This window comes from Gopherus evgoodei, chromosome 10 (genome assembly GCF_007399415.2).
Source record: "Gopherus evgoodei ecotype Sinaloan lineage chromosome 10, rGopEvg1_v1.p, whole genome shotgun sequence".
Lineage (NCBI taxonomy): Eukaryota > Metazoa > Chordata > Testudines > Testudinidae > Gopherus > Gopherus evgoodei.
In genome coordinates this window covers 76,428,647-76,453,208 of record NC_044331.1, presented here as the reverse complement: position 1 = coordinate 76,453,208, position 24,562 = coordinate 76,428,647, and the positions used below count along the sequence as shown (strand labels likewise).

Here is a 24,562-nt window from a genome sequence, read left to right as displayed (position 1 = left end):
AGGAAACTGGAATAGCTGGCTGTGTGTATATTAAAGAACTTGTACTGAGGATCTTTGTATTCCTAGAGATTACATTATATCTTTTGTCATGAGCTGTTAAAGATAACATTACCTGTCTAGATTGGCATTTTCACTATCTTTGGCATTCACTGCACCCTTTTGATTACATAAAGGACCAGTTCAAGTTTCATTCCGTCACTGAACCATGTGATTAGAGACAAACAGATAAAAAGTTGTGACACTGTTCTTTCCCTAGTCCCAACGCTGCCCAGAGCAGAAAGAGGAAAAAAACAACTGAGAAGTCAGACAGAGAACAAGAAACTGAGAGTACCGAGCTAAAATGAACCTTCTTCCTAGCCTTACCATTGAGACCTGGGCTCTCCTGATTGCACTGCTGTTTCTCCTGATACTGTAAGTATAATTCTACACATTGCTTTTCTGCTTGTGCTGGTTTCAAATTCTTGAAGAAGAGCCACTGTTAATTTAAATGTTACTGGTCGTTTCATAGAATCATATAAGTGTAGGGCTGGAAGGGACCTCAGCAGGTCATCTAGTTCAGTCCCCTGAATTCAATGTAGGACTAAATAATAACTAGACCATTCCTGACAGGTGTTTGTCCAATCTGCTCTTAAAAACCTCTAATGCAGTGGTTCCCAAACTTTTGAGAGTTATGCCCTGTCTGCGCCTTTCCTGGGGCCAGAAATGGGGGGAAGGGATGTGGCCAGGGTAAGAGGGCCAAGGTTGGGGGCTGCAGCTGGGGGTGGGTCTGGGGCAGGGTCAGAAACAGGGTTAGAGTTAGGGTTAGGGCCGGGGCCAGAGACAGGGCCAGGGGCTGAGGCTGGGTGTGGGAGCAGAGCTGCAACTGGGCTGCAGTGGGGCCAGCAGCCAGGCCCACGCCAGGGGCTGTCAATGGCTCCACTACTGCTCCTGCCCCCAACCTTGGCCCCGGGCCAAGAATGAAGCCAGGGCCAAGGGCCAAGGCTGTGGTGGGGCCGGGAGCAGAGCCGCACTGAGGCTGGGGACAGAGTCAGGCACGGGGCTGGGAGCTAGTACCACTACTGGGGATGGGGCCAGAGCAGAGCTGGGATTGGGGCAGGGTTGAATGGTGTTCCCTCCCCGCCTCCCATGGGAGCTGGCCCAGCCTGCCGCATCCCCCGAATGTTCCTCTGCACCCTCCTAGGGGGGTGCACCCCACAATTTGGGAACCTACGCTCTAATGACAGATTCCCCAACCTTCCTAGGCAATTTGTTCCAGTGCTTTATTACCCTGACAGGATGTTTCCTAATATCCAACCTATACCTCTCTTGTTGCAATATGAGCTCATTGCTTTTTGTCCTATCCTGAGACGATAAGGAGAACAATTTTTCACCCTCCTCCTTGTAATAACATTTTTATGTACTTGAAAACTGTTACCCTGTCCCCTCAGTCTTCTCTTCTCCAGACTAAACAAACACAGATTTCTTTTTCAATCTTTCCTCACAGGTCATGTTTTATAGACCTTTAATCATTATTACTGCTCTCCTCAGGACTTTCTCCAAAATGTCCACATTTTACTGAAATGTGGTGCCCAGAACTGGACACAATACTCCAGCTGAGGTCTAATCAGCATAGAGTAAAGTGGAAGAATTACTTCTCGTGTCCTGTTTACAACACACCTGCTGATACATCCTAGAATGCTGTTCACTTTTTTTGCAACAGTGTTACACTATTGACTCATTTTTAGCTTGTGATCCACTATAATCCTCAGATCTCTTCCCACACTATTCCTTCCTGGGCAGTCATTTCCCATTTTGTATGTGTGCAATTGATTGTTCCTTCCTAAGTGCAGTACTTTGCATTTGTTCTTACTGAATTTGATTCTATTTACTTCAGACCATTTCTCCGGTTTGTCCAGATCATTTTGAATGTTAATCCTATCCTCCAAAGCACTTACAACTCCTCCCAGCTTAGTATAGTCCGCAAACTTTATAAGTGAACTCTCTATGCTGTTATCTAAATCATCTATGAAGATATTGAACAGAACTGGACCCAGAACCAATCCTTGCAGTACCCCACTCAATATGCACTTTTAGCTTGACTGTGAGCTACTGATAACTACTCTCTGGGAATGGTTTTCCAACCAGTTATGCACCCACTTTATAATAGCTCCATCTAGTCCAGCGGTCACCAACTGGTTGATCGTGCTTGACTGGTCGATTGTAGAGGATCTCCCAATCAATTGCAATCTTTGGCGGCACAGAGGGGCTGCCACTAAGACAGGTTCCCTGCCTGCACCGGCCCCACGCTGCTCCCAGAAGTGGCCAGTGTGGCCCCGGGGGCAGGGGAGCAGGCATCTCCCTCCACACGCTGCTCCAGCTTAAAAGCACCACCCCACATCTCCCATTGGCTGGGAACAGAGAGCTGTGGCCAATGGGAGCTGTGGTGGCAGTGCCTGCAGAGAGAGGCAGGGCACGGAGTCATGTGCTGCTGCCCACCCAGGGGCTGCAGGGGTGTGTTGGTCCCTTCTGGGAGCGGCATGGGCCACGGTAGGCAGGGAGCCTACCTTAGCGGCAGCCATGCTGCACCGCCAACCGGAAGCTGCAAGCAGTAAGTGCTGCCCAGAGGGAGATCGCACCCCAAACCCCAGCCCAGAGCCCCTTCCCAGAGCCAGCACCCAATATCCCCTCCAGCACCCCAAACCCTCTCCTGCACCCCAAGTTCCAGCCCTGATCCCTCTCTCACAGCTAGTACCACATATTCCCCCACACCCCAACACTCTGCCCCAGCCCTGACCCCCCTCCCAGAGCCAGCACCCTTTACCACTCCTACACCTCAACCCCTTGCCCCAGCCCAAAGCCCCCTCCCAGAGCCCACACACCACACCTCCTCCTGCACCCCAACACTCTGCTCCAGCACAGAGCCCCCTCCTGCACCCAAACTCCCTCCCAGAGCTTGCACCCCTCACCCCTCCTGCACCCCATCACCCTGTCCCAGGCTCAGCCCAGAGCCCTGTCCCACACGGCAAACCACTTGGTTCCAGTCCAGAGCCTGCACCAACTCCTGAACCCCAACCCTCGACCCTAGCCCGGTGAAAGTGAGTGAGGTGGGGGGAGAGCAAGTGACCGAGCGGGGGATGGAGTGAGTGGGGTGGGGAAGGGGCGGGGCCTCAGGGAAGGGGCAGGGTAGATCCTGGGTTTCCCTTAAATTCAAAAAGTGATCTTTGGCATAAAAAGGTTGGAGACCATTGATCTAGTCTATATTTCCCTAGTTCGTTTATGAGGAAGTCATGCAGAACAATATCAAAAGCCTTACTAATGTCAAGATATACCCTATCTATTGCTTCCCCCCATCCACAAAGCTTGTTACCCTGTCATAAAAAGCTATTAGGTTGAAATATTAAGCCATGAAATATTAGGTTGAAATATTAGGATATGGAATGTTTGAAAACAAATATTCCATCTCTATAGGATCCCCAGCCCTTGAAATTCTTCATGGCCTCTCTGGTTAGTATATTTCAAGACATCTGGACAAAGGGATGGTCCACCCATCCTAAACTCAAGGAAGAGAGATTTGGCATATTCTCATGAATTGTTAGGTTCTGGTTATTAAGACAAAGTAACAACAAACCCTTGGGATTATTAATTATTTATTTAGCAGTAGCTGCCAGAGGACCTAGCTAGGTTTGGGCCCCATTGCGTTAGGTGCTACGCAAACATGTAGTAAGAGATGGTCCTTGATGATCTGACAATCTAAAGTTGCCCTACAGAAAGGATATGCAGTAAATGGCACTAGCTCATGCTATTCAACACACACGCTCTGCAAGATCAGTGGAAAGACAATGCAAGAAAATAGCATCCATGAGAGCAATTTGCAGGGCGGGAGTGAGTGGACCCTGGTTTTCTCACATGCCAATGCTGTTCTGCTATTAATGGCTCGCAGGCTGGAAGCTTGAAGTCGCTAAGAAGTTGCTGAGGGAATCTTCATATTAAGACTATTCCTCACAACTCCTTCCAGTGACGCAGGAAAAGCAGCACAGATACAGCCTAGAACAGAGCTAGAAAAAGACTGCACGTTTTTAGGTCTAGAGCCTAACGATTAATGTGATCAGTAGCACAGTCCATTTATTTGCTCTGTGCTGGTAACTATTCAATAACATCTGCCTTCTGAAACTATTAACCCTATTCCTGAACTTCTTTGTGTTACTTGGATTGAGGAGCCATTCAAGGACCCTTCTGGGGGTACACTCTGATCTTCAATTTGGGAGAAGCTGTTCACCTTCTATGGCCCAAATTTTCATTTTGCAGCAATTCTGTGGCCATCTAAGACTTCTTGGTTGTCATGCTGCATTCTGTAGCTACTTGGAATTTTGTTGTGGCAACAGGGATAGAACTGCTCCAAAAATACATGCTTCTGCTATTTGAGCTGAAATAGAACATACACTGAGTAGTCACATCCGGCTTATGATTCACAACTGAGCACTTTTGAATCTGTCTAGGGCAGTGGTGCTGTCCAGGACATTGCTTTACTTCCTGTGCAATAAAATTATGTAAGCCAGTTCAATATGCTATTTTGGGATAGCTTGGATCTCAAACAAACTAAGGTGAAGACCCTTCTGTTTGTTTTCATTGTTTGCAAATGTAGTGGTTATACTCTGACATTACAACAAGTGTGTTATTCTGTGTTGTCCTGGCTACATTTCTGTCCTGTCCTACTAACACCTGTCACTTCTGTAGCACCATCTGTCTGAGGATCTCACAGCATGTTACAAATGGTGAATTGAGCCTAACAGCCCTGGGAGGGAGACAAGGGTCATCATCTCAATTTTAAAGATTGGGAAATGGATCCAGTGACTTGTGCTAGGGTCACAGCAAGCCAGTGACAAACTCTGAAGAAAAAGCCCACATTTCCTTTCTTACAGGTCCATGCTAAGCGCACTAGGCAAAGCTAAACCCCAGAGATTGCTGTAGTACAGTGGTGAGCAAGTATTCCCTGTAGATAAAGGCACACTTGGACCAGAGTCATCAAAACTGGCAAATGCTCTGGCAAGAGTTCTCCACATGCAAACTGAGGATAATGATGTTTCCTTTTTACTCACTCTGTCTGTCTTGGCTGTCTGGACTGTAAGCTCTTGGGGACAAAGACTCTCCAACAGTGTGTTTGTACAGCACCTGTCACAGTGGGGATTTCTAAGCATGACCATCATACAAATACTAACTAGTAATAATAAAGAGAGGTGTAAGTTACACCTCCCTACCCCAGCATGGCTCCTGGTGTCCCAGGGAGAAGTCACCTGGAAGAAAGGCAGGCTGAATGGCAGCTGTTGTTCTGGGCCAAACAAGGCCTTTGATACAGTTTCCTTGACAAACACTGGAGCTATAACATTCATTTGGCGACAAAGCTCTCACTTGGGAAGCTGGTAACCTCCATCTGAAAACAAATAAAGTATTTGAAAAGCTCTTTCAACGCAGCCAAAGACAAGCTTCAAAATGATGCAGCCCAGATCTTCATAGAGAAGCAGAGAGCCCTGAGGTAGGCATAATAATGTTACAACACCAAAATAGGGTGCTTCAGAGGAGAGAAATCTGCAAATCTTTCAACAAAATCCAAACAGAAACCCCTCAGACGGGGCCCCCTGATACACCACTGCACTAACATTCGGCTAATCACAGGGAGAACAATACATGAAATTAAAGTACAGCCTTCACAAAAGCCCTGCTCAAGACCTAACTTCCGGCTCCATTTTGATTTCTCTGCAAAAAAAAAAAAAAAAAAAGCTTTGTTCTCATTTCTTCGTTACTTTCTGGCTCCTCTTTGTGAGCTGGCAACGAGCCTAGAGAAGCTTCTCTTTTGCATTTTGCTAATGGGTTGAAGACTCCGTTCTTACTGGAGCACCTATTCCTTTATGAGAGGCTTGCTTTTACCTCAGGGCTACTCTCCAAAGATTTGTGGTGCAGCTGTGAGGTTTATCACTAGCTATATTTATTAAATAGCTTTACAAAGCACAATTTTTTTGGACCACACTTTCTAGCTTCCAGAGTGGGTGCTTCATTTCTGAGCTAATGCAACAGTTTCACTTCCTCTGGATAGGCTCTGGGGTCTTTCAGCCCCAACATCACTGCAATTACTGTCCTGGAGCCTTCAGATTCTGCTGTTATTTTTACAGATATGGGATCTGGCCATTTGGTTTTTTCAAGAAATTGGGCATCCCTGGGCCAAAGCCACTGCCTTTCTTTGGAACTTCCTTGGAGTATCGTAAAGTGAGTGTTTGAAGGCTTCTCCTGGCTCCAGAAATATGTGTCCATCATACAATCGCCAGATTTGTATACCGCATTGATGTGTTCTCCCATGTGCTAAGCTCGGCTCTAGTGCACAGGTTGTGTAGGATCCAATGCAGGATAACATTTCTGTAATGCAGATTATAATCTGAAGGGCATGATGAGCCCTGGGGTGATTGCCCAAAACATGTGAACACATATAGGCGGCTGGTTTGCAGTCACTATTTACTGAGTTCCTTGCAAACAGTTTACTTACAGACTCCTTAACCTCAAGCATGATACGCCCCTAGAATAACTCGATCCAGCTATGTTCTTACAGGATTCTATCCCTCACAAAGACTTTAGGAGTCATACAAGTCTCAGGAGCTGCTTGACCCGGCTGCTAGCTCTAGACTTTTAAGTCCCACTACAGCCCCATTCCCAGCCTCTCCCCTGGCAACCCTGCTTGTTTTCTAAATTCATTTTGAAAATCTCTCTCTGCAGGGTTTCTTGGCGTTTGACTCTACGTGCTATGAGAAATATGGGAAAATCTGGGGGTGAGTATGTTTAACAACCAATACTGTTTGGTAGTCTCCTCACATTATCCTATAGTCAGAATCCAAATCAGAGGGTGAAAAAAAATCCACTGGAAGAGGAGAGCTCAAAGGCCCGAATTTTGTAACTGGACCCTGTTCTCCATGTGGAACCCCAAAAAGGTTGATGGAGCAGCACCCAGATGCAAGCATCCATTCACATGGAGCTGACTGCAGGATCCGGGCCACAGACATGCTATGTACATGTTAATCTGAACTCTCACATGGAAGCAGTTCCTTATCAGATGCACACTGCCAGCTCCTGCTCTCACTGAAGTTAATGGCAAAACTACCATTGACATAAAAGGAAATTTGTAACTTAGAAGTCCAGTTCGCCTGGAATGCAAACTATAAAGGAAGGTATATGTATTCCAGATACTACACAGCTATGCTGTTATTGTGTATAGATTCCAGTTCTACCAACTCTGTTTCCATCTCTAACCTGGACATGCTGAAGTGTGACACATTTACATTACCACTGGTCTTATTCGACACTGGATATTCCCTACAGCAATTTCCACTGCAGTTATTACTTGGGCTACATGCTCTGGTATCTTCTGCAATCTATCCAGCTGTCCCTTATAACATTTTCCCATCCATTCAAAAACCCATATAAATCCATATTTAACTTATGTCCATTATAGGATAATAAATCTTTAAAAATCTGGTCTTAAAACCATGATTTAAAACAAGAATTCAAGCCAATCTACAGGTGTATTTCAGCGCAACCAGCTGAAAAGATTCAAGTACGTGAATCAAAAGGATGGAACAAATTTACTGTTAACATCATGACAGACAGTAAGAGTCTGGAAATCTATAGTCCAAAGAGTGAAAGTGAAGGTACCTACTACCTTTAGGATTCAGTAGCTCTGTGTTCAGTACCTTTCATCTCTCATTGATTTTAGAAGGTGTTTGGCCTTCTACAGGATTAGACCCTCTCTTTAAAATTTGTAAAAAAATGTGAAGCAATCCTTTTGTTTTCGCATTGTGTGATAACTTACTGTGACAGCTTGCTGAGCATTATTTGCTCCTGATAAAGCTTTTGTTATTATTCAAGTTATGCATGACATCGCGTGAGGGGCTTGTGTCACAGAAGATTTTGTACTATTGATCATTTGTTTTTGGAAAAGATTTTCCAATACAAATCTCAAAAAGGAAAAATCCTATTCTAGCTCCAGAGAGAGGGAAGGGATTGTTTTGAGGAAAGATTGAAAGGAATAAATGTTTTACTTGGGAAACTGAGGAACCGTAGAGAGCTGTCTATGTGAATTTGAAAGGCATAAGCACCAAAGAGGGAGAGGAGTTTAGGGCAGCAAACTGAAGTACAACTAGGAGGAATGGGATGAAATTAAATGAGCATCATCCATTTAAAAATGACACCTTGGCCTGAAATCTTTTACTTACTAGAGATACCAGTAGCACCCACATGACTATAAATGAAAGAAAGTCGAGAAAAAACAGTATTTCTCTCTGTAGCTTCAGTTTGTTAACTATGTGCATTTGACAGCACTTTGTACATAGTCATTTTCACCATTTCCCCTGGATACTCAGTTCCTCCTATTCTTTATGTGGGTCTTTAATGCAACTACAAGAAATAGAAAACTAATTTAAAATACAACTGTAGTACTGTAAGCATAACAGGGGGAACTGGAAACGGGTATGTACTGCACCTAAAACTCCATTTAACTTGCTTTTTTTGAAGTGACTAAAATATGATGCTGGGTCCCTTTCAGAAAAGATACATGTAGGCTGTATATTGGGGATATTTATGTATGCGTGAGAGAGATTTTTCAGATAGGCATAGTCTCTCAAAGGAAACATTCCTGCAGTGGCTGGAAATGGCAGGAATATATGGTGGCCTGAAAGGCCTTTTCCATCTCTAATTTCTATGATTCTGTATTTCCAGTCAATGCACTTTGCTGTAGAAGCTAATAAAGACTAGGACATGTAGCTATCAGAGAAACATCAGAGAGGAAGGAGGTTTAGTTTAACTCCTGACTTTCACTGATAGTAGTTAATCATGAATTTTTATTGCTTTTCCCCCATAGGTTTTATGATGGCAGGCAACCTGTGCTGGCTGTCACAGATCCAGCAATAATTAAAACTGTGCTGGTGAAAGAGTGCTTCACTACCTTTACCAACCGACGGGTAGGCTTGTAATCATTAATATTAATCAGAAAGATGCAATAAAGCTGTAAGAACATCAAATACTGGTAGTTGAACACTGTACGGATACACAAGATTTCTTTTGGAGATGCAGAATGAATGCACACCTGGGATTAATCTAAGTGGCCACTGCATATCCCTAAAGGAGCAAGGGAGCAGGGGGACCTCACCTGGAACTGGATACCCTGGCTCTCAAAGAAAACTGGTTGACTGCACTTTAAAAACTGCTTAGATTGTTGATTTTTATTTATTAAAAAAAAAGTATTTAGGACAAAGTCAGCTCTCGGTTACACCAGTATAAAGGAGAGCTGAATTTGATTGTGTGTGTATGTGCACGCACAAGTGCATGTGCACCAATCGGAGTTAGTGTGTATACAGTTGTACAGGTCTTCCCCCGTGCATGTGGAGTTGGTGTCTTCTTACGGGTATATCTGCCTAAGTGTAACCAATTTGGGGAAGTGTGTGTATGTGGGGAGGGAAAAGGATTGCTTTGTGCACTCTTATCTTTATTAGAGAAACGCAATAGTCTCTTGACAGTTATAAACTTTCCTTTGTCACCTAGAATATAGGTCTAGTGGGAGAGCTGGAGTTGGCTGTTTCCCTAGCTGAGGATGAGAAGTGGAAGAGAATTCGCACTGTGCTCTCCCCAACCTTCACCAGTGGGAAGCTAAAGGAGGTAAAACCCAGAGGATCAGTCACAAACTAACCATTGAGTCACTGCCCAGATGGCGTTCAGGCTGAGATAGTTATAATGGTCTGGTCTCTTCAGTCTGATTCAAATTATTAAACTGGCCTATTTCATTTGGGCCTCCTAATGGAAAAAAAAAGAAAAAAGGAAAAAGGATTAAAACAGAAAGCCCCCAACAGTAGAAACAGATCAAGTCTAAGTATTAATGAACCTCCCCTCTGCTTTTCACAAGCTACGCTTAATGAAGAAGTAAAATTTGATATGTTTAAGTCATGTCCTGTAATGTGTCTTTTAGATGTTTCCCATTATCAAGCATTACGGGGAGATTTTGGTGAGAAATGTTCAGAAGAAAGCAGAAAAGGATGAGCCTGTGGACGTTAAGGAGTGAGTAACTCTGCCAGGAACAGGAACAGGAAATCTTATTAGCAACTCTTTGGTTCATTCATTACTGGCAATGCAGATTGTTCTTGGATAAGTCAGACTTCTGAAGTGACAAACAGGGCTAAGATGAAATTTAAAAGGGAAAATTTATGCTAAATCTCAAGAAAAACTCCATGGGGTGAAACCTGTGGAATAGTCTCTCAAGTGAACTGGTGGAAGCCCCAAAGTTTGGCACATTTTAAACTAGAGTGGAAAAAAACCTAGAATATGTAGTGTAGGGAACAACCCTGCACTGGCAGGGAGATTGAGAGGATGGGCTAACAGACCTTTACTATCTCTAAGTCTGTGATTTAATACATGAAGACCAAAGCTGAGACTTGGTCAGATAAAACTTTTTTGTAAAGGTGTGCTTCCATGAAGGGTCTTAGATGGTGAATCCTTTGGGGGCAGAGACTGTGTCTTTTTGCCTGTGTTGACCCAGCATGTTTGGGCACTACTGGAATACAAATAATAAATAAATAAATAATAATATATTATTATTTGATTTTTATTTAATTTTTGACAGCTTGTTTATTCTACCACTGGAGCACACAGATTTAATATCAGCTGTCAGCAGAACTAGGGCTCATAGCCTCTTAGAAGGCCACAGCCACCTGACAAGATATTCACAGGCCCTTGAATAGTCTGATTCCATCAGAGGACACACACATAGGCCAATACATTATGTTGTGTAGTATCCAGAGCAAGGCTACCAGCTTCTGCATTCTGAGAGCTCTAGGTAAAATGTCATGAAAACCTATCCCTTTCCCTATAGATGTTCTATTGTGTTGAGTACCTTGCCCCACCGTTTTCAACAGCATAAAGAAAAGTCTCAGGAGAGTTTTCTTTTCTTTAAGGAAATGCAATATAGGAAGGGAGGGAAAAGTTGTAATTACCTATTTCAAACATTAACTCCCCTATCTGTATTCTATTTTTTTCCCAGCATCTTTGGATCCTATAGCATGGATGTTGTCACTAGCACTTCCTTCGGTGTGAACATTGACTCCATGAATAACCCCAAAAATCCTTTCGTCAAGGAAATCAAGAAGCTAGTGAAGTTTAACTTTTTTGACCCACTCTTCATTTTGATATGTAAGTTGGCTCTTGCTGACGAAAAATTCCATTTAAGTGTTTCGTTTTGAACTGTGACTTCAGCATCAGAATCAGACAAGTGGTCTATTGGTTACACAATACAAGTGGCTATACCTTAGCCTACAAGCCAATGACTAGGCAACTTTACTGCTAAGGATAAAAGTCTCAAGGGTCATCTTAGACAAATTCTGCTCTAATTTATACCCATACAATCCCACTGATGAGAATCATCTGGAGATATGCAAGTGCTAGTAAGATCAGAATTTTGTCTATGGATTATGGAAAGGAGCACAATGCTGTGGAGATGGTTTGGAGATGTTTGCTGGGACATGAGAGCTTAATGAATCTCAGAACATTGAGGTCAGTCTGAAATGACTGGAAGAATTTCAAAGAATTTTCATTCTGGTCAATATCACTGCAGTATTGCTAGTGCAAACTGGAGGAATGTCCTGCCCTCAGAATATGACTCACCAGTCTCAATGACAGTGGCACCAGTCAGACGTGGCGTGAAATAGTGGAATGTTCCTTTTGCTTTCATTTACATTTAGGGCTAAATTAGATCATTTGTGCAGAAACCTAAGTAGAGGCAGGGTGGAGCCCATCTGCTCCACAGGGAACATGGTGGTGGACAGGCCCTCAGTGGGCTCCCAAGTGCACAGAAGATGTGAACAAATAGAGCCATCATTTAGATGCAGCCTCACCTTTCTAATAAATGTTTCCAGTTCTAATTAATATTTTACCATAGATATCTTAGGTGAAATGGTCTTTTATTCCCTGGACATTGCTTCAATCACAGTTATTTTTGTCTCCCTTCTAGTTGTATGCCCATTCCTCATTCCCCTTCTTAAGAAGATGAATGTGAATTTTTTCCCCAAAGATGCCTTAAAATTCTTCACAACGTCGATCGCCAAAATAAAGGAGGAACGTGAAAAAGAGGCCAAAGGGGTAAGCAGGACTCTCCCAGTCATGATGCCAGAGAACATTCTCTATACAGTTAGCCCAAGTGCAAAACAGTTACTTGCTTGAATTAGAGTCTAGCAAAGGACCACAATAGCGTGTGTGCATCAGTGATCTCAGGCTATATCAGAGTAAAAACCAAGCAAACTGGATTGCAGTTTGGGCCTGCAGATGATGATTTACAGAAAACGACCCTAAGGAGTAGACTTGGAGAGCTAGAGCAGACAGAGGGAGAGACTCCACTGAGCAAGCGGTAGAGCTATGCATCAATACACAGTGCAGTGTCATGGATATTGTAGTATTCAGGAGCACAATCCCCAAAAGAAGCAGTCTTCACTCTCCAAAAATGACAGAATCACATTTATCTCCCTGCTAGACCTCCTCTCCCCAGAGTAATCCTGTTGTAAGGTAGCTACTTGTAAAAGTCACTTACTGAGATGTGGTTATTACTTTCCCCTAAAATTGCACAGCTGTAGCAATGAGGGTGCTTTGCAAAGTGGACAAAAATAGTCTAGCTCTGCAGTCAGCATTCCTTGCGACAGCAAGAGACCACGTTTGCTGTCTTTGCTGACCTCTCTTTGGGACTGGGCAGATGGAACCTTCCCAGAAGCGTAAGAGTTTCATGTTTTGACCCAATGTAACAAGAAAGGCATTTACATTCTGCTGGGTCCTCTCTGGCCACTCCTGGGGACTTTAAAATACAACATTTGTGTTCTGAGACCCTAGGGGATCTCTCACCAGATCAGCTCTCCACTGAATGGTTACTTCTTTTCCCAGGGCCGAGTGGATTTCCTGCAGCTGATGATCGAATCCCAGAACTCTAATGCTAGCCATGAAAGCAATGGAGTGACTCACACATATAAAGGTAACACCATAAAAATACTCATACTTGTCAGTGCCTTTTGGGGCTGCAGGAGTGAGGGGAATAGGAATAGGTGTCCTACTGGAGAGGAAATAAATAGTTCATCCCCCCATCTCCAGCTGGGGAGAGGACTCCTTGACTCACCTGGACTATACATAGATTTTTGTTCAGCACAGAGTTAGATGGGGACAAGTGATCACCAGTTTATGTAACACTTTTTCCACTAGTAAAATAGAAGACATGCATTCCAGGCCAACTCCTACCATATAATCATTAGCCTTGGCCATGAAAAATGTGGAGTTGGTACCTGACAAAAGGCCAGATTTGCCTCCCCCCCACAGCTATTTGTTTGCATTGCATCACTATTCACAATTCATGTAAAGAAAACTGCTTCAATTACAGCTTGGTTAGAAATATCCTGAGTTCTTCTCAGGACGGGGAGATAGCAGGTGTCCTATGACATTTATGTAACCACAGAATACATGAGTTAGATAACCTGAAAATGAACCACAGCAAACTTGGCAGGAACCCATGTCTGTGTGTTTGCTTTGTGTGTTCTGCATAAACCAATCAACAATGCCAGAGGTTACAAAGCAATCATTAGTCCCTGTTTAATTGTCCCATCAGACCCCATCAGCCATGCCTATGGGATAATAATAATAATTAAGGCTAAGATGTTGTCAGGGATACTTTTAGTAAAAGTCAGGGCAATAAAGAAAAATTTATGGAAGCCCGTGGCCAGTCCTTGAATTTTACTAAAAATATCCCTGACAAAATGGGGAGCCCAGCTGCAGAGTCCCCACACCACCTGCAAAGATTGAGCAGCTGTGGGGGCGCTTCGAGCTCTGGGGGCCCCCCACAACCTGTGAGGGTTTGGAGCTCCAGGGTTCCCCTGCTCAGAGCTCCAAGGTAACCCTGTCACCCACAGGGGCTGGGAGCTCCGAAGGACTCTTGGTGCCCATGGCGGCACGGAACTCCAAGGGCTATGCTGCCCATGGTGGCTCAGAGCTCCAGGGTACCCCTGCCGCCTACAATGGCTTGGAGCGCCTGGTTCCCCTCCCCCACGGCAGCCAGGAGCTGGGGGACCTCCCACTGCCTGTGGTGTCTGGGAGCTGTGGGGGAACCCCCACTGCCCGAGGCGGTTGGCGCTTCGGCCCCGCTGCCTGGGGTGGCTGGGAGCTCCGGGAGGCCGCACTGCCTGTTTCATCTGGAAGCTGTGTGGGGGTCCTCGCTGCCCACAGCAGCTCAGAGTTCTGGGAGGCCCGTGCTGTGTGCATCCTCTGGGAGCTGCCGGTGGCCAGGAGCTGCAGCCCCACCACCTGCATCAACCAGGAGCTGCAGCCCTGGCGCCCACTTCTGCTGGGAGCTGCGGGGGCCCTGCTGCCCATATCCACCAGGAGCTGCAGGGGGTCCCGCCGTCCGCAGCAATGGGGAGCTCTGGGTCCCCTTTGCCATAGCGGGCGGTGGGGGGACCCTGCAGCTCCTGGCTGACAGGGCTGAATTCATGGAGGTTGCTAGAAGTCCCAGATTCCATTACTTCTGCAACCTGCATGAAAAAATTGTAGCCTTAATAATAATAAATCGTTTCCCATCTATACTTTTATAAAATATACTATGTACAAAGAGTGCAACCTATATGCTGTAGTGTTTGGGCCTCAACTTTTCTACCTGTTTTCCTCTCTTCTTGCAGGCCTGACTGATGCTGAGATCCTGGCACAAGCATTTATCTTCATTTTTGCGGGATATGAACCCACCAGCAACTCCCTTTGCTACCTGGCTTACAAACTGGCCACCCATCCTGATGTGCAGCAAAAGCTGCAGGAGGAGATAGACTCAGTTTTACCAAACAAGGTAAGAGAACATTGGCTGCTCAGTGATTGTATAGAACCTCTTTAAAGCCAGTTTCTTCCCTCTAGTTAAATCAAGTTAATGAGACTGTTCTTTAATGACATTAAATACATGTGCTAAAAACCTACCATTTAATAAATATTGACTCTGCTATCCTGTGGAAGCTCTGATGGGCACACTTTTAAGAAATTTCTGCTTTCACTAAAAGGAGAGCCAATAACTTGCTTCCAAAATGACATCTGTTCATTTCAGGGATGTTACATAAAGTATCATGTGTGGAATATACCATGACTGTCTTGCAAACTCCGTACCATGACTATTACATGCATAAAAGCTGTTGTACATTTCTCAAAATCTCCAGATGATATATGAGCGGAAGGGAGGCTCAGGGGATGGTGAACATGGATAACAGTAGCGTGGCAATACCAGGGATTAAAAATCAGTCTTTAGTACAATTTTTAAATCCCTAGTCTCAAACCAACACCAGTAACTCTGGCCATGGGACAATAAAATAAATCCTTAGTGAGTCACATATGTATATTATACCACCATACACAGACACAGAGACACACATACATATCTTGTTTTTCTTATCTCTGCTTGTCTATGTATTTTCCCCATACTATCCTTTTTTCTACCTATTTATCTCTCACATCAGAATTCACACACTTAGCAAGGGCCAAATTACCTCTGGTTACTTTAACTTGCTAAACAACGAAGAGTAGAAAGTTACGCTCATGTAAAGGAGATGCTAGGTAGGAGACATGGAGTATTCTTGGAACAACTCAGGAAATTCATACCATTATTCATGGGTACTCATATTATGGTGTTTGTGATCTCTTACACTGGACTTCTACACGTTTCAAGAGATGCCACTTTTCAAAAATGCATTGGCCACACTAGGAGGCTCAGAGAATTGCTGATTTTAAGTACAAACTTTGTTTGCAAAAATGGGCAGAGATTTCCAGAAACTTACATTATTTAGGAAAGGAAAATTAAGGTGAACACTTAAGTTCACATTGAACATTCAGTTCAGCATTGAATGTAGAATGTGCACTGTGACAGATGAGAGGGGAAGACATGATGGTTTCCACACTGGTCACACGGAAATCTGATCTAGAGTCCCTCATGCCTGACAATCTTTTTCCCATTCCCCTAAAGGCTCCTCTTACCTACAATGCCCTGATGCAGATGGAGTATCTTGACATGTCAGTGAATGAAATCCTTAGGCTGTTTCCTCTTGGAGGACGACTTGAAAGGGTCTGCAAGAAAGACGTAGAGATAAATGGACTGACCATTCCAAAAGACACTGTGGTTATGATACCACCCTCTATTCTGCACCGTATCCCAGAATACTGGCCAGAACCAGAGGAGTTCAGACCAGAAAGGTACAGAATCTATATCAATAGGAAATGAACAATACAATTATCTCTTTTACCTATATTACTTCATTCCTAAATATCAGCCTCTTACAAACAAATTCTTGTTGTGTTTAATCTTAACACCTGTTTGCCAATACAAAAGCTGGAGAGGATTCATCATTATGAAGACGTACCACTCATGATTCTCTAGTTAAAGCTAAGTTGAATTTTGCACTTAAAGCAGGGATTTAGCAGCTCTGTCACACATGAAGAATACAGTATATCCTCCTTGGAAGTACAGCACTTACTCTCTAAGTACAGAGTGAACTATCTGAGATTTTGCAAGTACGTTGGCTGATTAATTTAGGAGTTAAAATTCATTTAAAAAATTGGTCCTTTTGAGAAATTTAGCACCCACTGTCAGATTATTTCTTTTTCCCATCTCAACAACAGAATAATACCGATACATCAAAACTTCCCATATAGTTAGAACTCACTGAAATCTTTTATATAAGCTACATTTGAAAACCATTAGGATTAAAGGTAATTTTTTCCATTAGTATTCATCACTGAAAGTTTTTCCTTCAGAAGGGGATGGCTATAGAGAATGCCACGTAGAACTGTCCTCTTTCAAACTGATACCATCTCCCACTGATCTCAGTGGGACTGAGGGCATACTTGCTCACAATTAGATGTCATTTTCAAAATGGCCTCTATCTCCCATTATTCCCAGTAGGTCTGCAACAACAGGCTGCTCTTAGTAAAGATATCTGCTGGCTTCACTCTCTCAGGAAACAATAGGAAAGAAGTAGTGGTCATTTTGAAAGAGTGGAACTCATGATGCTGCTAGCCTGGGTGCAAAGGACATAATTTGGGCTTTGAACTCAGATCCTCTCCACATCCCACCCCGAACATCCGAGGGGCTGTGTAACTATTAGACTGCTGGGATAACCGAAGATGTGCTAGTTCTAAAAGCAAAGTTTCTCTAATACACAATCAGAGGTTCTTTGAGAGAGAGAGAGAGAGAGAGAGAGAGAGACTTGGCCTCCTTTTTCTTTGCTTCTCTAATTTCCTTATTACATTTGTGATTGGAATCAGGTTCAGTAAAGAGAACAAAGAGATGATGGATCCTTATGTGTACCTGCCCTTTGGAGCTGGACCCAGAAACTGCATTGGAATGAGGTTTGCTCTCCTCTCCATGAAAGTTGCTATCGCCAGTCTGCTGCAGAATTTCACCTTCAGACCCTGCAAAGAAACCCAGGTGAGAAATCCAGATTTACATTTGAAAACTCAGGTGTGAAAACCAGATGATTATTTACTGGAAACAGTTAATTAAAAACCATTTTAAATACTTTATTTGGGTAAACAGATAGTACACGGTGAAAAATGCAAAATAAATGTGCAACACAGATGAGAGAACATAGAAGTGTAATACATAGCAGATTGTATATTGCATGCACTGTGTGTAGTATACAGTATTCTAAAATATACCGTGGGAGTAATTCTATAAGGGAAAAAATAGCAACCAAGGAAACATTACAGGACAGAAAGGAGAGGAAAGTGGTTAATCAGCTTTAGTGATGCCTTTATTCAAGTACATTAGTCAACAGGGTTACCATGTTCCATAGAGGAATAAAATTGCTTGACTCCTATCCAGTAATGATTATAAATGTGTATCTTTGTTTCCATTGCTCAAGTCCCTGAGTAGCATAAGGTGAGATATCTGGAAGTCAGACCTTGTCCTTCACCTAATTATTGTATGTGTCCCAAACAAATCCCAAACCTCTTTTGCTCTTCTCCGGTTGCCCGTGCAGTCTTTCCTATGCGGGGCATGACAGGGAATGGCTTTAAGCTACTTATTAAGGGTTGAAACATTACCAGACTTTCCAAGTAAAATTATAACCACCTTTCACTAATACTAGGGTCACAAACATTGCACTTTTTTTAAAGCAAGAAATAAGCTCTTGTTGAGGTGAACTCTGCCTTCTATGAAAGCTACAGCCATCATAAACCAGCAGGAATACTGCCGTACAGACATACTGTGACAGACATGCTGTAGAAATGGTTTTGCCAAGGATCTGTCATTTCCTGGAACTGGGAACCTTGCTGTCTTACAAAAGCAAATGCCTTCCCTGAGCCTCAAAGAGGTAAATTTAGTTGTGCATCATGAGGTCTACATGAGTGATCAGAAATAACCAAGGGTCACAAATGGCATTTCAGTAGGTGTGTATAATCCACAAAGGATGGATGTCTTTTAGACATTTCCTAGGAGGAAGGCAAGTGTGTGTTTGTCATTGGTGCCTGTAGTTTAATAAAGACCTACTTCACTTTCCGCTCTGAAAAGGGCTAACACAGAAAGAGATCATTCTCTCTAAAAAGAACATTGGTATGCACACTGTTTTCATTCAGAAATTCCCAGCCGGAAACACTAACACTGTGTTTTACACAATTGGGCAGGCAAATGACATGGCAATCATAGAAATAATAGTGGAGACTTTGCACTAACATAGCATTTTTCTTCTATGGATTTCAAAGATCTCTACAAGGCAGTCATTATTTCCATTTTTACACACAAGAAAGCTTAGTCAGAAAGCAGCAAAGTGACTTGCACAAGAACACACAATGTGTGTATCAGAACTGAGAAAAAAGTCCAGGTCTCCAGTCTCCCAGTCCTATATGCTGACCTAAGGAACATGCTGCCTCCTTGGAAACTACAAATAATGGGGAATACCAAATTTTACTGTAATGCTCATGGAGATTAAGCAATGATGAAAGAAAGAAGAGGTGAAGAATGGCAAAGACGCCTTCACACCGCTTGCTAGTTATGTAACATTTAGTTGAAATTCAGCTAAAACATGGTCACCTGGGTTTTTAACTGCACAGCAAACACAGTTTGTTGCAGTCATTAACTAACTGTGCAGTCAGGTTGTGAGGCCCTGACCTTGGCTCAAGTGCTTTTGGAGTAGGATTGGAGAAACTCCTCTCCTGCCTTAGCTCCAGCCAACAATCCCCCTCACATGGGGTGGGGGCAAGCCTGCTTATATCACCTGGTGGGTCGTGATTGGCTACTGCCTCCTTTTACTCCTTCTAGTCACTGGAGGACCAAGTCTTGTTGGTTCTGTCAGTACCAGAGCCTGACTGGCCTCTCTAGGTAGTGCTCAGATGTCTAAATTTACTGCCCCCTCTTTCCCAGGTGGCACTTTTCCATCTGGAGGGTGTGTCAAGACGGAGATGCCTCCTGCAGGGGGCTGAGAAGGCTTGGTAGACCCCATCACAGGTCTGGAACATAAGAAATGCTGAGCACTCGTGGCTTCCATTGAGGCCAGGAGGCACTCAGCATCTCCCAGGTCTGGGCCCATTAGGCCTGGATGAAACTTCCATAACAAAACCCCAAGCAAGGAGTAAACTGTCCTGGATTGGGGGTTTGATAGAAAACCAAAAGCATGTCCAAGTTTGTAAAACTTATAGTATAACTGTGGGGCAGGTTTTGAATGAACCTGGACTGGATTTTGGGCAAACAAGGGAAAACAAAGGCATAATGTCTCTTTGATAATCTGTGTATATTTTATTTGCTGGGCTACAAATGTTTTTTTCTTCACTAATGTTGCAGATCCCGCTCAAGCTGAAATCCACGGGATTCATAATACCAGAGAAACCTATTGTTCTGAAGTTAGTCCCCAGAGCTTATACCTCACACTCGGAGGAGTAAGACCCAACAGAGTTCACAGCAGCTTTCCAGAGTACCAGCAGAGGCTTTACACATCATTGGGTCTCTGCAACAGACACAGAAGAAGAGCTTCCATTCATTCCAAAGGCATTTACTAAATATCTACAGAAAAATATGACTGTCAGAAATGTAAACTGAGTCACTGGGCAGTGATTGTAAAATGCTTTTATAACATCAGATTTAGAGAATGTATATAAAGAAAAAATTCTACTGAGGCACTGTTCTGCCTCTCTGACTCTTTTTTTAGTGAGATTCCTCCACCTGAAGAGAGAATTACTGTCTCATCCAAGAGGCAGTGGGAACTTCGTTGTTGAAATAGAAATCACTAGAGTTACTGGGGGCAGGGATGGGTGAATGACAAGGAATGGCAGGATTTTTGTGAGTTGTACTGATATTTGAAGAAGTGTGTATAAACTGTTGGCTGTTGAGTTTACTGGGATGTGATGAGACTATCCTAGAAAACAAAATTCTCTTGGGTCATATGTTAATGGAACAAAAGAATGTAACATATACAGAGAACAGAACGCACAAAATATTTGTGAAAGGGCTCTCTGTTGTGTATTCTGAATAATTTGTTCACTTCTTACTTGAAAAAATATTCAGTCTGGACCCCTGAAATTATCCACATATAGCATCTTCCATTTAATTTACTGAATTTGGTCCTTCATTTAACTTGATCAAAGCTTCCTACTGTAAAGAGTATTACAAATAATACAACTCCTACCTAGTATTTTGGTTAAATGCAGGTATGGCCAACCTGTGGCTCCGGAGTCCCATGCGGCTCTTCAGAAGTTAATATGCGGCTCCTTGTACAGGCACCGACTCCTGGGCTGGAGCTACAGGTGCCAGCTTTCCAATGTGCCAGGGGGCGCTCGCTGCTCAGCCTCTGGCTCTGCCACAGGCCCTGCCCCCACTCCACCCCTTCCTGCCCCCTTCCCTGAGCCGTGTGTGGACATTGGGAGGGGCAGGGAGATGACCCCTTAGTGGATCTATTCCCTGGTACAAAAGCTGGTTCCCCCCTGAAGGCGATTCCCCTCTCTGATCAACTGACCCCGGGCCAGCACGCTGAGATCAGGGGGGTGCTGCATCTATACCGACAGCTGTTTTCCAACCAGCCTGGACGCACTAATTTGACTGTCCACCGGGTGGAGACCGGGTCACATGCCCCTATAAGATGCTCCCCTTTTCGGATCACTGGTAAAACTGCCCAGGATCTTGAAAGAGAGGTCAGGGACATGCTGGCTTTGGGGGTGATCCAGCCGTCTTCCAGCCCTTGGGCCTCGCCAGTGGTGCTGGTCCCCAAGAAGGATAGGTCAATCTGGTTCTGTGTGGACTATCAAAAGCTTAATGCCATCACCGTATCTGATGCCTACCCTATGCCCAGGCCTGACGAGCTCCTAGACAAGCTGGGAGGTGCTCGGTACCTCACCACCATGGATCTTACCAAAGGCTACTGGCAAGTGCCGCTGGACGCAGATGCCAGGCTGAAATCGGCCTTTATCACCCCTCTGGGGCTCTACGAGTTTCTGACCCTGCCCTTCGGCCTCAAGGGAGCGCCAGCCACCTTCCAGAGCCTGGTGGATCAGCTACTGAGGGGGATGGACAGTTTTGCCGTGGCGTATATTGACGACATCTGCGTCTTCAGCCAGACCTGGGAGGACCACATGTCCCAGGTTAAACAAGTCCTGGACCGACTCCGAAAGGCTGGGTTAACAGTAAAGGCTGAGAAGTGCAAGGTGGGGATGGTTGAAGTATCTTACCTGGGCCATCGGGTGGGGAGTGGCTGCCTGAAGCCGGAACCAGCCAAGGTGGAGGTGATCAGAGACTGGCCTGCTCCCCAAACCAAAAAGCAGGTCCAGGCCTTTATTGGGATGGCGGGGTACTATCGAAGGTTCGTGCCCCACTTTAGTGCCATAGCCGGCCCCATCACTGAACTGTGCAAAAAGGGGAAGCCAGACAAGGTGATCTGGACTGAGCAGTGCCAGGAGGCTTTCCGGGTGCTGAAGGAGGCTCTGGTTAGTGGCCCAGTTCTGGCAAACCCAGATTTTGACAAACCCTTTATGGTGTTCACCGATGCCTCAGACGTGGGACTGGGGGCGGTGTTAATGCAGGAGGATGAAAAGGGGGAGAGACACCCCATCGTGTACCTGAGTAAGAAGCTGCTACCCCGGGAACAAAGCTACGCGGCCATCGAGAAGGAATGCCTGGCCATGGTGTGGGCCCTTAAGAAGCTAGAGCCATATCTCTTTGGGCGACACTTCACCGTGTACACCGACCACTCTCCCCTGACCTGGCTGCACCAGATGAAAGGAGCCAACGCCAAGCTCCTGAGGTGGAGCCTGCTCCTGCAGGACTATGACATGGACACGGTCCATGTGAAGGGAAGTGCCAACCTGACAGCGGATGCGTTGTCCTGGAAAGGGGGCCCTGAACTTCCCCAGGTCACTGGGCAGAGTGACCCTGCTCAGTTCAGTCTCGAAGGGGGGAGAGATGTGATGCAGTAGGGACTGTCTGTGTGGGGAGTGGGAGAGCAGGGGAGGACTTTAGGGGATGGATGATGCCAGGGCTTGTAACCTGAGCTAGGTAAGGGAGGGGAAAGCCCAGAAGGACTCGATGGAGGGGTCCTGACTGTGCCTGCAAGCCCTGCTGTGACCTATGTTCCTGTTGTCCAATAAACCTTCTGTTTTACTGGCTGGCTAAGAGTCACTGTGGGTCCCAGGAAGAGGGGTGCAGGACTGGACTCCCCACACTCCGTGACAAGGTGTTGATCAGTGGGGCTGCCAGTGGGAGGTGCTAGGAATGGGTGAGAGCTGTTGGGTGTCATAAACAGATAGCTAAGGTTAATGTTCTTTTACCTGTAAAGGGTTAACACAGGGAACCAAACGCCTGACCAGAGGACCAATCAGGAAACAAGACTTTTTCAAATCTGGGTGGAGGGAAGTTTTGCGTGTGAGTTCTTTGTTCTTTGTCTTGGGTCTGACCCTCTCGGCTCTGAGAGTGATTTTTCTATCTCCTGCCTTTCTAATCTTCTGTTTCCAAGTTGTAAGTACAAGGATAGTAAGACAATAGGTTTATATTGTTTTCTTTTGTATTTACATGTATGTAGTTGCTGGAATGTGTTAAATTGTATTCTTTTTGGATAAGGCTATTTATTCATTTTTTTTCTTAAGCAATTGACCCTGTATATTGTACCTTATTACTGAGACTATTTTTAATGTCTTTTTCTTTCTTTTTATATAAAGCTTTCTTTTTAAGACCTGTTGGAGTTTTTCTTTAGTGGGGACTCCAGGGAATTGAGTCTGCAGCTCACCAGGGAATTGGTGGAAGGAAAAAGTCAAGGGGAAAATCTCTTTGTGTTAGATTTACTAAGCCTGACTTTGCATACCCTCTGGGTGAGGGGGAGAGATTAGATCTCTCAGTATTTGTGTTTCCAGGACTGGAAGCAGGGAATCTCCTAGGGTCGTCCAGGGAGGGGAGCCTGGGAGGAAGTAACAAGGAAACAAGGGGAGGGGGTTATTTCCCTTTGTTGTAAGACTCAAGGCATCTGAGTCTGGGGGTCCCCCAGGGAAGGTTTTGGGGAGACCACAGTGAGCTAGGCACTGTATAATTCTTAGCTGGTGGCAGCAATACCAGGTCCAAGCTGGTACTTAGGCTTGGAGGTTTTCATGCTAACACCCATATTTTGGACACTAAGGTCCAGATCTGGGAAGAAATGTTATGACATGGTGGCAGAGGTGGGAATTGCTATATTGTTATATTGCATTTGTTACCAATGGAGATCTCTGCTTTATTACTGAACCAGCTAAATAAGCTAATCACACTATGTGGGACTTGAGGAGCACTGTTAGCTGTCCTATAACAGGTATTGAGGCTCATAGCCTCATCACAGAAGACTCAGGGTTCCTGTGGAACCCAGAGGATCCCTTGTTAGAGGATTTTCAAGGGATTTACCATCCCCCAGAGCTTCTCCTATAGCAATTTCTACAGGAGATTTAGGTTTGGAAATGAGAAAAGCTGACAGTCCAGTTTATGGCCTTCTTTGTTTGCATAAGATAGAAGAAAGTGTCTCTTAGTTAATGAACTTTGCATGTCCTTATGATTACACCAGTTTGTTGACAGGATATGGTATCTACAATATCAATAAAAGCTAAAGGGACTCTGTCCTCACTTGAGGACTCACATGATTGACCTTTAAAAACAAAATAAATAGGACTATGGGGTATCAGCTTGTTTCTGATCGCTTTATAAAAAAACTGTCTTCTGTGGAAAGCCATGAAAAAAAATCATAGATAATAGGATTAGAAAATGCCTTTTGGATCACAGAGTCCAATCTCCCTGCATTAAGGAGAATAGGATACTAATTTGCCACATGCTTACCTAATCCTGTCATTAACTTTTTTACATAACACATGTAATAATTTTAAGACATTTGTTATTAATAGGCATTAATCTGTGAGTGATTTGTTTCCAAAGCTCTTAGCAAAGGCCAGGGGAAGGTGGAAAGCCATACAGATCCTCCTGAAATAAGATCAGATGCTGGTTCATGGGTCTTTCTGGTGTTATCCACACATCACTCCACCCATCATCAAAATGACCTAGGAAACACCCAGATGC

The 24,562-nt window shown here is 44.4% G+C and overlaps 1 protein-coding gene across 1 annotated transcript; it reads left to right on the top strand.

Moving 5' to 3' along the window:
• Window positions 1–253: 253 nt before the first annotated feature.
• On the top strand, window positions 254–20,724 carry LOC115659131 (cytochrome P450 3A9-like). Its single transcript, XM_030578965.1, has 13 exons — window positions 254–411; window positions 6,144–6,237; window positions 6,739–6,791; window positions 8,876–8,975; window positions 9,556–9,669; window positions 9,977–10,065; window positions 11,045–11,193; window positions 12,011–12,138; window positions 12,928–13,015; window positions 14,703–14,863; window positions 16,022–16,248; window positions 17,320–17,482; window positions 19,832–20,724. Exons 1-13 carry the CDS (start codon window positions 341–343, stop codon window positions 19,928–19,930), a joined length of 1,536 nt encoding a protein of 511 aa, XP_030434825.1. The 5' UTR covers window positions 254–340; the 3' UTR covers window positions 19,931–20,724.
• Window positions 20,725–24,562: the final 3,838 nt, after the last annotated feature.